The sequence below is a fragment of the Symphalangus syndactylus genome, chromosome 17, assembly GCF_028878055.3.
Source record: "Symphalangus syndactylus isolate Jambi chromosome 17, NHGRI_mSymSyn1-v2.1_pri, whole genome shotgun sequence".
Taxonomy (NCBI): domain Eukaryota; kingdom Metazoa; phylum Chordata; class Mammalia; order Primates; family Hylobatidae; genus Symphalangus; species Symphalangus syndactylus.
Window position 1 is genome coordinate 92,287,524 of NC_072439.2, and position 12,793 is coordinate 92,300,316.

The 12,793-nt window shown below is 36.9% G+C and overlaps 1 protein-coding gene across 7 annotated transcripts in view; it reads left to right on the forward strand.

The window, feature by feature from the left end:
* The window catches only part of IL1RAP (interleukin 1 receptor accessory protein), a 216,172-nt gene that overhangs the window by 175,270 nt on the left and 28,109 nt on the right, over positions 1 to 12,793 (forward strand). For 6 of the 7 annotated variants that reach the window (XM_063620541.1, XM_063620544.1, XM_063620546.1 and 3 more), the window contains exons 6-8: positions 1,827 to 1,898; positions 5,781 to 5,907; positions 7,806 to 7,954. In XM_063620541.1, the coding sequence (XP_063476611.1) occupies positions 1,827 to 1,898; positions 5,781 to 5,907; positions 7,806 to 7,954 (348 nt within the window). Of the gene's footprint in view, positions 1 to 1,826; positions 1,899 to 5,780; positions 5,908 to 7,805; positions 8,739 to 12,793 lie in introns of those variants that run through there. The other variant, XM_063620547.1, reaches the window with a different exon arrangement.

Genomic DNA, 12,793 nt, shown 5'->3' on the forward strand with positions numbered 1-12,793 from the left:
ACTTAAAAGTATGCATTCTGGGGAAGTTGGGAATAAGCATACTTGGTCACTCTGATTAACAGATTTAAAAATTCACAGACGGATCTGGGCACTGGGGGCTTCTTTCTCAAATTTCAAGCAACACAAGTTTGTTGTTTTAAAACTGCAAAGTATTGAGTATTTATTATATGCCAGTAGCATATCCTTAATATATATTACTTAGTTTATTTCTCATAATGAAACTGAGATATGAGTCTTAATTATCCTCATTTTAGAGTTATGAAAAATTAGCTTTTCAAAAATTAGGAAAAAACAAGTAACTTTGCTTTCGTATATTTATATGGTTAATATATGGCCAAATCAGGATTAGAACTTGGTTATTAAATCTTTGGAGCTCATATTTTGAAGACAACACTAAAAACTCTATTCAATGTATTATTGTTTAAAATTTAGGCGTATTGAATATTATAAAGAGCAGCAATCTCATAAACAAACTGATAACTAGTCATCAAGTAGACTAATGTGCCGGCCTTAACATCATGATTGTGAATTTTCCATTTATTTACTCATGAATGTAACACTTATTTAACCAGCCTCCATACTAGACAGTTTGGATAATGTTGTGAAGAAATACAGAGAGAAGAAACAACCGACTAAGGCATGAAAGCAATTAGGTATTATGCAACATAAGACATCTATCTCATGTAAGCTTTGGAAAGCTTTGTTAAGCAATCCGACCTTAAGCATGGAGGGTATTTAGTATATTTTATTTGTTTCTTTGTAAAGCAAAAACTATTTTTTTCTATGCTCAAAACACTTTTGTCACTAAATGTGTGGCTTTTCTATACCAAGTAATTCTCACCTTTTCCGAGGACATTAACTGCATGTCCTACAGTTTAATTCAATTTGACACCAGTTATCTAGAGTTAGCACAGACCCCACAGGTGAAGGACTCCTTCCTAAAAGACTCCCCCACCCCCTACTTTAGATTCCAATCACAAGCAATAGGTTCCCACGTTACCCACAACTCTGAGTTGTAGCTACAAACTGAAGGTGTCCTACTCCTTCCTCCTCAGGTTCTGTGATTTGGTATAACTGCTCACAAAACTCAGGAAAACCTTTTACTTACCCTTACTTGGTTATTATAGAAAATATTATAAAGGATTCAAATGAACATCCAGATGAAGAGATACACAGGGTGAGTTCTGGAAGGGTCCTGAGTTCAGAGCTCCACCCTCTCAGCTTGTGGATGTCCTTACCAACCCAGAAGCTCTCCGAACCTCATCGTTTAGGGTTTTTATGGAGGTTCCATCACACGGGCATTATTGAGTAAAAGGACTGGAAATTTCAGCCACAATCCCAAACTTCCAGGAATAGGTGAGAGGCTGGAGATTGTGTTAATCATCTACGGTCTTTCTGGCTACTAGCGCTCATCCAGAAGCTATATAGGAACCCTAGCCACCAATCATTTCATTAGCGTATAAAATCCACTCGTTACTGCAGAGATTCCAAAGGTCTTAGAAACTCTTGTGATAGGAATTTGGGACTAGAACAATATTAAAACAGAAGATGCTCCTATTACCCCTATCACACAGGAAATCACAAGGGATTTAGGAGCCCATGTCAGGAACTGGGAGCAGACGTCAAATCTGTATTTCCTTTATTTTATGCTTTGCTTGTTTTAAATGAATGAAGTGCAGTAATTGAGTATATCTTGGACTATAGGCCTTCTCTAAAACAACTGACAAACTATGCCAGGAAGTTAGGCAAGGTTCAGAGAAGAGCAGAATTTTTAATAAGGCTATGTGATTTAACATCATCTCCCTTTTTTATTTCCTCTACCACAGGCTCTCCAAAAAATGCAGTGCCCCCTGTGATCCATTCACCTAATGACCATGTGGTCTATGAGAAAGAACCAGGTAATTACAGCTATGTCTCTGAATTTCACTTAGATTCTCTTAAGTACAAGGAATAAAATGTCATTTTTTGTTAATGCAAGGGAACAGATGACTTTTGTAAAGAAACACATGAATTGAAACTGAAATGTCAGAAACCAAGGCAGCTCTGGATATCAGTTACTTCACTGATACTGTGGGCAACTCAAGAATTTTTTGCTTCACTCTCGGTATCAGCTCCCTTCTCCCTCTGCTAGCCATCTTCCTCTCCTGATCAGTGATTTCTGTTTGATGCAAACTTTAGCTTGTACAGGGCTTTGATTTGCCAAAGCTGCAACATGAGCACAAGATTTAGACATCCTTCAAGCTCCTGCTCCATTATGAAAGGTCAGTGGTGGATCTTGAAGGCAAGACTGTGAATATGATAGGTAACAACTGATAAAACTAGTAGACATTGATGCAGAACACTATTGAATGCTTACTGCGGCTCTTTGGTTCTTCTTTTAGTTTCCATAACTTTTCATTATAGACAAAAATCACTGATAACTGACCAAATAAGGGATAACATGTTGCTCTTTTGACTCGAAGCCTCCCACAGTTAAGTGAATAGGAAACTATAGAAAATTTTAACATTTTCTATGTAGTGTCACTTATAATAAATCCAGTCCAAACCCGATGAGAGGTGTTAACCTAAATAACAACAAAAACAATAGCTCTCCAAAAAGAAAAGGATTTATTCAGGAACGAACTGCAGATAGCAATCCAGGAATATGAGTGCTATGGCATCCCATGCGGGAACCATAGCCATACCCAGAAAGCATAGGAACATAACAGTTTTGAAAGGCAAAGTGAGGAAGGTTACATAAAGTTGTTTTGAAATAATTACCCTTGGTTATAAGAACCAATAACAGGGTAACATCAGTCCAAGCTTGACTGACCATTGGTGGTCAGACTTCCTCACAGAAATATTATTTGTGTAAGAATCGTGCTGGCCTTTGTGCAAGATAAGTGGGCTCAGAGTCCTTGTACTAGTTTTTATAATAGGCATGTGTGTGTGAGGGCCCCTTTTATATGACCTCCCAACTGTTTTTCATTAGAGTGTGGCACAAGTGACTCCATTTTGACTCTGACAGCTTTCACAGAGGTATAAAAGAGCATCTGTTTAAAATGTGCTAAAGATAATAGTCAGTTGTTAATGGGTGAAAACAACTGAGAGGATGCTATTCAGTAAGGAAAAAAAAAAAAGGTGGAAAAAGAGGTATGTAGTTGTTAATGGAAAGCTGACAAACACAGGAACTGTCAAAATGCATCCTCCACTTGACACACCTCTTATTTCAGGCAGTGCCTGTTTTGTGTTTGGTAGGGAGTATGATTGTAGGATATGTATCAGAGAATGAAAAAAATCAAAACGTTTACGGAGTGGGTACCAGACACATACAGCCCCAATGTGTATCTCTGGGCCCTATCTAAAGGGTCCTTGAAGTCTTCAGCTCACTTTCCTTAAGCCATCAGTACAACTTGTCTGACATGCATGCAGTTGCTAGGCTGGTCAAGTGGCAGTAACTTGAGGGTGATGTTTCTGAGGGTGCTCCTTACCCAAACTGCAGCGGGGTCCTCATGTGCTTGCTGTGCATTTTTGCAGCTGGCGACTTGAACTGGATTCTGCACAAGCACCATTGGTTTGCCAATAAGTTTAACGTGGATGTGGAACATAGATGTGGACCTCTTTGCCATCCAGTGTTTGGGTGAGCACCGGAGGCATAAAGCTTAATAGACCTTAAAACACTGACCATTATAGGCAATCTTAGGGTGCATTTTGTGCATCCTTCTTACTATTTCTATTTGGTTCCTCTTGCCAATAAACATCAGAAAAATTGTGTGGAGTCTCTTTGGAGTAGGGATGCTAAGTCTTCATGCAGAGAAGCTGCATGGTTTCTGCAGAGCACAATTGGCTGGAAAGGCTGTAACATTAAATGTTTATCTAGAATTAACATGAATAGGAGTAAAAGTAGCTGTGGCATCAGGGCAGGCAGCAAAGCATTCTGGAGAGAGCGGGCCAGGGTGGCTGGGGAAGAGGCTGATGAAAAAAAATAAATCAATTAAAAGAGTTCAGGGACTTAACAAAATGAGATTTGACTTGTGCCAAAACTATTTTGAGAATTTTAAATATGACATTTTTCCTGGTGTGAATAAATTTATAGCAACAAACAATAATAAAGATACAATTGATCTTGTATGTTATATATGTTGACATAGAAATTTGATTTTACTCTAAAAAAGATAATAATGATCAACATAGATGGAGAACGATGCCAAAAAAATCAAGGTAAGTTTGAAAATATGACTTGCTTTGTGAAACACAGAGAACACAGTAAGAGGCTGAATTTCCTAGGATTAGGTATGGCTTTATATAGTCACATGAAATACTCTTCCTGCTGTCAGGGCAAACCCTTATTAATAACATAAATATATTTATCTACCTGTCAAACTATGCTGACAGAAGGGTTGTTGAATCCATGTTCCCTTTATCTTTCTTAGTGACATACAGGTACGGAAAACTGGAGGGAAAAGACTTAAGTACGTTGCATTGGGAGGGTAGATAGAGTATGGCCACTCAGTCAAATAAGCCTAAGTTCAAATTAGGGTGATGATATAATTTATCATCTAAACCAGGGCACTTTCTGTGAGTAAACATAGCCACTACCTATTAATATAAGTAACCAGGAAAGCAGTCATAAAACAGGACTGTTCTGGGCAAACTGGGATGGAAGGTCAGTCTAGGTCAAATCCTGGCCCTTCACTTATTACTGATTTAACTTAGGAATATCATTTAGCATCCTTAAGCTTCAACTTTTACATTTGGGAAACAGATTTTAAAAAACACCTCATGGTGCTTTTGTAAGATTAAATATGACCATTAATAAATATAAATATTTAGTGCAATAACTTGTACAAAGTTCTTAGTAAGTATGTTGCTGCTGCTGCTGTTACTACCATTTTCTGCCTAGGGATCTCCCTAACCTCATGTTCCATCTCAGAGGGATAGCACAGAGTTTTCTGTTTTTAAGTTATTTTAAAATTTATTGAGTGCACCCTGATAGCTGGAGCATTTCAAGGTAGGCCTCCTCAGCCAGATCTCTCTGTGATGGTATTTCTCCATCTTTCCTGGCCAAGGACTGAAGATAAAGATATGGAGAACCAGTCCTCAGTCACCCTTCTTGAGGAGAATAACAAAGGAGAAGAGCAGTCTGTGGAGGTCTAGGGCTAAAAAGGATATTGTCAGAGACTTTTTTTTTTTTTTTTTTTGGAGATGGAGTCTCACTCTGTTGCCCAGGCTGGAGTGCAGTGGCACAGTCTTGGCTCGCTGCAACCTCCACCTCCTGGGTTCAAGCAATTCTCCTGCCTCAGCCTCCCAAATAGCTGGGATTACAGGCGGGCGCCACCATGCCCGGCTAATTTTTGTATTTTTAGTAGAGACGGGGTTTCACCATGTTGGCCAGGCTGGTCTTGAACTCCTGACCTCAAGTGATCCACCTGCCTCAGCCTTCCAAAGTGCTGGGATTACAGGTGTGAGACACTGTGCCTAGCCTTGTCAGAGACTTTTTAAACAAATATCATCATTTTAGAATGTATTTAGATTATATTAAAAATGGTCACTCTGGTAATTTTATACAAAGTGATGGCCTTCTTTATTTGGTTTTGCCTGTTTGTTTTGGAATGAAGTATGGTACATTACCTTATGGGAGTCTACTAGAGAATTACTCATAAGCAGTGTTTCAGGTACACATAACTTGTGGCTTCTGATTAGCCAGAGAGTAGAACCAATATAGCCTTGTGAAGGATAAACACTAATGGGTTAACTTCGTCTTTGTTTTTTGTTTGCTTTTTGTTTTGTTTTGTTTTCAGGAGAGGAGCTACTCATTCCCTGTACGGTCTATTTTAGTTTTCTGATGGATTCTCGCAATGAAGTTTGGTGGACCATTGATGGAAAAAAACCTGATGACATCACTATTGATGTAACCATTAACGAAAGGTATCATGGGGGCCGGCAAGGGAGTGACTAACCTTTGTTTCTCAACTTAATGATCTCTGATGTGTGTTCTCGTCAGTGAAAATAAAAATTCTCATTTTTCCCTATCACTAACAAAAATCAGCAAGATTTTCAAATCTTTGGTGGCTGCATCCCAAACCAGGGTTACTGGACTAGCAATGCAAGGAACAGATGCTGCCTGATGACCAGTGGAGAACTGAATTAGAATGTTCTGAGGCTGAGCATCTTCATCAGATTGTCCACAGGACATGCACCCTATTGTCTTAAGCCCAGCAAGATTCACACATTTATGATACCCACATGGAAGTAGAGAGAATACATATCTTACATGAATAAAAAGGTCACAGTCAAGGGTTGTGGGTATGTGGAAACCTATCAGTGTAGTTGTGTTTTTCCTTTTCTCAATCCCAGTGTCTGGCCCTATGTATTTGTGCCTTAGGCAATTATGTTTTGTTTTTTTGCATTGCAGCGAGCATGCATTTCCTCTCTCCTCCTCTTTCTTAACTCATATAACCTACAGTTACATTTATAATTAGTAATTTTTAATATTAACTAAATATATTTTTGTAATTTAAATTTTATCTTAAAGGTAGATTGGTAGTAATATAACTCACTTTTAAAATAAAATAACATTTTAGTCCTAAATAAACCTGATTTTTTAAACCATTGACAAAATGGAAAGTGTGCGTCCTTGAAGACAGAAGGTTCCACTGCAAATGAAGCATACCATTATGAAACAGCAATTGGCTCACTGCACCAATTAAACATTTGCAGCTGGTCAGCTACATGACAAAGTAATGTGGCTGGAGGCTCACAGGGAGAATTATTGATCTTTTTTAGGAATTTTTAACACTTTGCATCCCATCCTCATAATAATAATGAATAAATAATAAGGAAAGTCATATTGTTCCACCTTGCTGCTGTTGAAACGTACTCCGTGTTCATAGGATGGCAGTGGCATTAAGCTTAAGCTAAACCAATCAGAGCCCTTAACCAAATTCTCATACCTGACAGTAAGCCTAGCTAAAAAGAGAACCTAGATGGCAGTCAGCTGTAGCAGAGAGATTTTTCTCTGCGATGAGCAAAGGAGTTCAAAGGGATTTTAAATTTTGATCTTGGACCCAAAACACTTGATCTCTGATTCACTGAGAGTTGGATATATTTATTTTTACAAAGTTTACTTGTTCATAACAGCTTCCTCTTTTTATATGTTAGGATTTAACCATGAGATTTCAGATTTCTGACCACAGTATTCTAGCTGTGTTCAGAATCCATGCTTTGGGAATCACTGAAATGCATCGGCTATTCCTATGGGATAACAATAATACCTACATGAATATTTATTAGGCATTATTCTAATATTCATGCCTTAGCATATTCAGTCCTCAGAATTCCTGAATAAATTAATACATGTAATGCACTGTGTGGGCATTACAACTTCCCTCTTTTCCAAAAGAGGAACCTAAGACCTGGAAAGATTGGTTATCTCACCCAAAGCATATAGCCAGGAATTGACAAATCCTGGATAAAAACCCAAAAGGACCTGGCCCCAGAAGCTTCTCTCTAAACTGATACAGCATTCTGGCTCAGAAGTTTAAGCAAAAGAGACATTTTGTTTTGAAGAGAGATCTATAAAAAGAAGCCAGCGTTGGGATTTGGTCTAGACAGTGGGATAGCGTGTAGTGTAGATGGTATAGTATAGTGTTAGAACCTTACCATTCATACTTCGTCATCACTGCATTATAGGTAGCTCAGCTTATCAACCTTCCTCGCCCTCACCTGCAGTGGGGGTCTGTGGTTGCTTACTTGTCTGATTCACACACAGTCCATAGCTCTGGAGTCACTCTCAAATGCTTTGATTTTCTTCCCTCTATTTCTAGTATAAGTCATAGTAGAACGGAAGATGAAACAAGAACTCAGATTTTGAGCATCAAGAAAGTTACCTCTGAGGATCTCAAGCGCAGCTATGTCTGTCATGCTAGAAGTGCCAAAGGCGAAGTTGCCAAAGCAGCCACGGTGAAGCAGAAAGGTAATAGATGCGGTCAGTGATGAGTCTCTCAGCTCCAAGTTAACGTTGTGGTGAATAAGGACAAAAGGAGGGACCGAGAACAGGAGAGCTCCAGCACCCAGCCCGATGGCATCTAATCCACAGTAACGAAGCAAACTTAAATGAAAAATATGAAAGTTTTCACCTATGTAAGATACTCAAAATATTGTTTCTGAAATTGTTAGAACCGTCATGCCCATGTGTAGCTAAAAAAATTCTCATGATTCCAATGAGACACAATTTTGTGTCTGTACAATTATGAAAAATTAAAAACAAAATATTGAAAGCTACCAAAGATAGAAAAAACTGATAGAGCCACATATTGTTGGTGAATTATTAAGACCCTTTTAAAAATCATTCTTGGTAGAATTCAAGAATCATAAAAAAGATTGCATCATCTGACCTAATACTTTTGAAATTTTTCCAGAACAAATAACAGAAAGAGAATTATCTATCTTTTAATATTATTAGAAGCATTATCTGTAGTTGTAAAACATTATTAATAGCAGTCATCTAATTGTATGCAATTAATTAAGGTATTAAATGCTTGTTTTCAAAAAAATACATAATTATAATATTATTTTAAACACCATGTATCAATATTTATGCAGATTTATAATATACCAGTAGTCACAATTGCTAAAATGACAATCATTTAAGTTATGATTTTAAATGATATAAACATGATTTCTATGTTGATAGTACTATATTATTCTACAATAAATGAAAATTACAAAGCCTTCCTGTGAGAAGTGCTGCTCCTAAACAGATTGTGTCTAAAATTTTCTTTGTGTCTCTCACCTAACACAGAATCCCAGAAAATCCCTTTAAGGATGTTTTCAATGGTCTTGAGAAAAGTACTGATGAGTTATCACACATGCCATCAGGTCATTCAGAATCATCCTGGCTCCTAGTGTATATAGAGTGTGTAATATTTATTCAAAAATGAATCAAATAGCACATAATTGTTACATTTTACAATGAGACTTAATGCTTTTTTAAAGCTAAAACAGGATTCACCTCAAACTTTCATTACAATTTAAAAAGTAAATAGCAACGGCCTGAAACGTATATGCCTCGTATGAAGTATTAGTGAATCAGTTCAGGGTAATTCATTGCTTCTGTTCCTCAGAAGCCAGTGTGAAAAGGAAAGACCGAAGGACATGATGTAAGGCAGTTTCCCAAACTGAGTTCTCAGGAACACTGCTAAGAAGCAGTATTGTCCTGCAGTGCATTATTATACTCTAGAGTCAGACCACCTGTGTTGAAATTCTGGTTTCTGCGCATCCTAACTCTGTGAAAAGTAAATGTCTCCGAGCCTCAATTTCCTTATATTTAAAGTAGACACAATAATGCCACTGCCTCATAAGGTTGTTTTGAAGCGCTCAGCACAGTTATTGGCATATATACCTATATATGAAATACTCAATAAATATTAACTCATTATTTCCTTAAGATTTTCATAGGTGTTATTAGACAAAGGCTTTTATCATCAAATAAGTATCATTTATGTCTGGATTTAAAAAAATCAATCAAGTTAGTTTATTTAGGACCCATTCGAGTATTTAATATGTGAACATTTGATAGGAATATCTGCAGGAAATTGGATTATAGTGGCAGGATGTTTTCATATGTATTCGACTCCAGATTTCTTAAGTATGGAGCTTTTTGTGGGGATCGTCTTCTGAGGTATGTATCCTGGGGAATAATTATGGAAGGTGACATAAGTTAATAACTTATTGTCAAATGAATAGGATCAAAACAATCAAAGCAGTGTGTAATGTAGGAGTGAAGCACAAGTTTGCCTCCCAGAGCTACTGGAGTAGCTCGCCTTTTACAGAAGCCCCTGCTCTAAATGGTGTAATAAGGACAGCGTCAGGAATGTGAAGTGACAGGTGGATCCTCTAGACTAGATGATCTGTGCTGAAAGCTGATATAAAATCACCGTTTGGTCATACCTTTGTATTTCGAGTGGTACCAGAGGAGTTGTGGTTTTCCTCACTTGGCTTCTATTCTGGGCCAGCTAATGCTGAAATTCAGAGGTTGTATCTGAGTTCACATTCATACGTTACATGTGTGGGCCTACTCTCAATTTATTAGCAAAGCATTCTATGTACTTCCTCAAAAGGATGTCAAGAAAAGACTAACACCTGGAATGAGAGAAAGATACTGATATGGATCTTATTGACAGCAAAATTTCATTATAGTCAGTTAAAGCTAAGTATTAAGAGGAGGCAGTTTCTTTTATGTATTTATTTTTATTAATTTTTTATTTTTGAGACAGAGTTTTGCTCTTGTCACCTAGGCTGGAGTGCAGTGGCATGATCTCAGCTCACTGCAACCACTGCCTCCTGGGTTCAAGCAATTCTCCTGCCTCAGCCTCCCAAGTAGCTGGGACTACAGGCGTGTGCCACCACACCTGGCTAATTTTTGTATTTTTGCTAGAGACAGGATTTCACCATGGTGGCCAGGCTGGTCTCGAACTCTTGACCTCAGGTGATCCTCCTGCCTCAGCCTCCCAAAGTGCTGGGATTACAGGTGTGAGCCACCACGCCCAGCCCGTTGTTTTATAATAACAGCGTGATAAGGACTAAGGCAAGGTATCTGTTTAACTTTGTGAGAAACTGCCAAACCTATTTCCAAAGAGATTGTACCATTTGACCTGTCCTCTAGCAGTGCACACAAATTCCAGGCACTCTATTACCTCACCAACTTTTGGAGCTGTCAAACTTTCAAATTTTAGCCATACTAATGGATGCATAGTGTTATTACATTGTGCTTTAAATTTGCATTTATTGGATACTAATGATGTTGGACAATTTTTCATAGCCTTATTTGTCATTAGCTAATATATCTTTTTGTGAAGTATCTGTTAAAATGTTTAGCTCATTTTTGTTACTGGTCATTTGTTTTTAAATTTAATGTATGTTAGGATATAGACACAGATGCATATATATCTCAAATAAAAGTCCTGTGTCAGATATATGAATTGTTAATATTATCAGCCAGTTTGTGAATTCATTTTCTTTTAAACAGAATCTTTAAAACTTTGATGGCATTTATTATATCAGTTTCTTCTATGCTTAGTGGTTTCTAAATTCGGTATTAGCAATCTTTGCCTAAAGTGAGAAAGGTATTCAGGTTAGAAAGATATCCTTCTGTGTTTTCTTCTGGAAGATTGGTAGATTTTTCTTTTAGAGTTAGGCCTATGATCCTTTTTTTTTTTTTTTTTTTTAACACTCTGAGGTATTGGGTTAATGTTTAGTGTTTTGTTTTTCCACATAGATAACCAGTTGTTCTCATATCATACTGAAAAATCTTTCCTTTATTTGTTGAATTGTTCAGAAAACAGCCCAAAAATTAATTCTATGAATACAGATCTATTTCTGCATTCCCTGCTCTGTTCATCTGTTTATCTGTCTTTAGTCCAATACCAGTTTATCGTGGTTAACATAGTTTTAAAATTTAAAATAAGTCATGAAATCAGATATAGCCTGTAATAGCACTTTTTAAATTTTCATTTTCCAGTTGTTCATTGAAAATGCAATTAATTGATTTTTATATATTGATCTTGATCTTTTGAACTTTAGGGTGGTATTTGTTTGTTTTGCTTCTTAGGATTTTCCATATGCTTGATTGTGTCACCCATAATCAAACAGATTTTTACTTCTTCCTTTCTAAATTTCATAACTTTAGTCACTTTTTACTGTCCATTTCACTCTTTTGGACCTCCAGTACCATGTTCTGTAGAAGTTTTGAGAGCAGCCATCTCTGCATTGTTTCCAAATTTAGAGGGCAAGCATTCAGGTTTTTATAGACAGGATTTTTGGAGATGACCTTTATTTTCATGAGCCATTTTTTTGTTTTTAGTTTGCTGAGAATTTTTTTTTTTTTTTTTTTTTTTTTTGAGTATGTTGAGTTTTGTTGAATTCTTAACTGGATCTGTTGAGAGAATTATATGTTTTTATTTTTAATCTCTCAGTGTGATGATTTATACTTACTGATTTTGAAATGTTCATCCAATTTTGCATGCCTAGAATAAACCCTCATATTGTCATGATTTATTGTCCTTTTTATGTATTACTGGATTTGATTTACTAATATTTTGTCACAGATTTTGTTCATGTTAAGAATTTTTTTTTTTTTTTTGAGATGGAGTTTCCCTCTGGTTGCCCAGGCTGGATACAGTGGCACGATCTCAACTCACTGCAACCTCCACCTCCTGGGTTCAAATGATTCTCCTGCGTCAGCCTCCTGAGTAGCTGGGATTACAGGCACCCGCCACCACATTGGCGAATTTTTTTTTTTTTTTTCGGTAGAGATGGGGTTTCACCAAATTTTGTTCATACCTTTGTTCATGAAGGATATTGGTTTGTAGTATTCTTTTCTTGTAATGCTGTGACTAATGTCAGGGTTATGCTGGTCTCATTACATGAGCTGGATAATGTTCCCTCTTTTGTGATTATGTGAAAGCCTATGAGTAAAACTGGTTATTATTTCTTGCTCAAAATAATTACTCATATAACTATCTGGGCCTGTTATTTTCTTTTTGGGAAAGCTTTTAATTATGAATTCAGTGTCCTTTTTAGTTACTGAGATTTTCTTTTTCTTCTTGTGGCAGTTTTGGCTTTCAAAGCATTTTTTTCCATTTCATCTAAGTTGTCACATTGTTGGCATACTTTTCTTTAGATTATTTCCTATTATCCTTTTAATGTCTGCAGGATTTTTAGTGATGCTCCACTGTCACTCCTGATATTAGTAATGGTGTTTTGCCTTTTTTTGTCCTTCATCAGTCAAGATAAGGGTTTATCAATTTTGCTA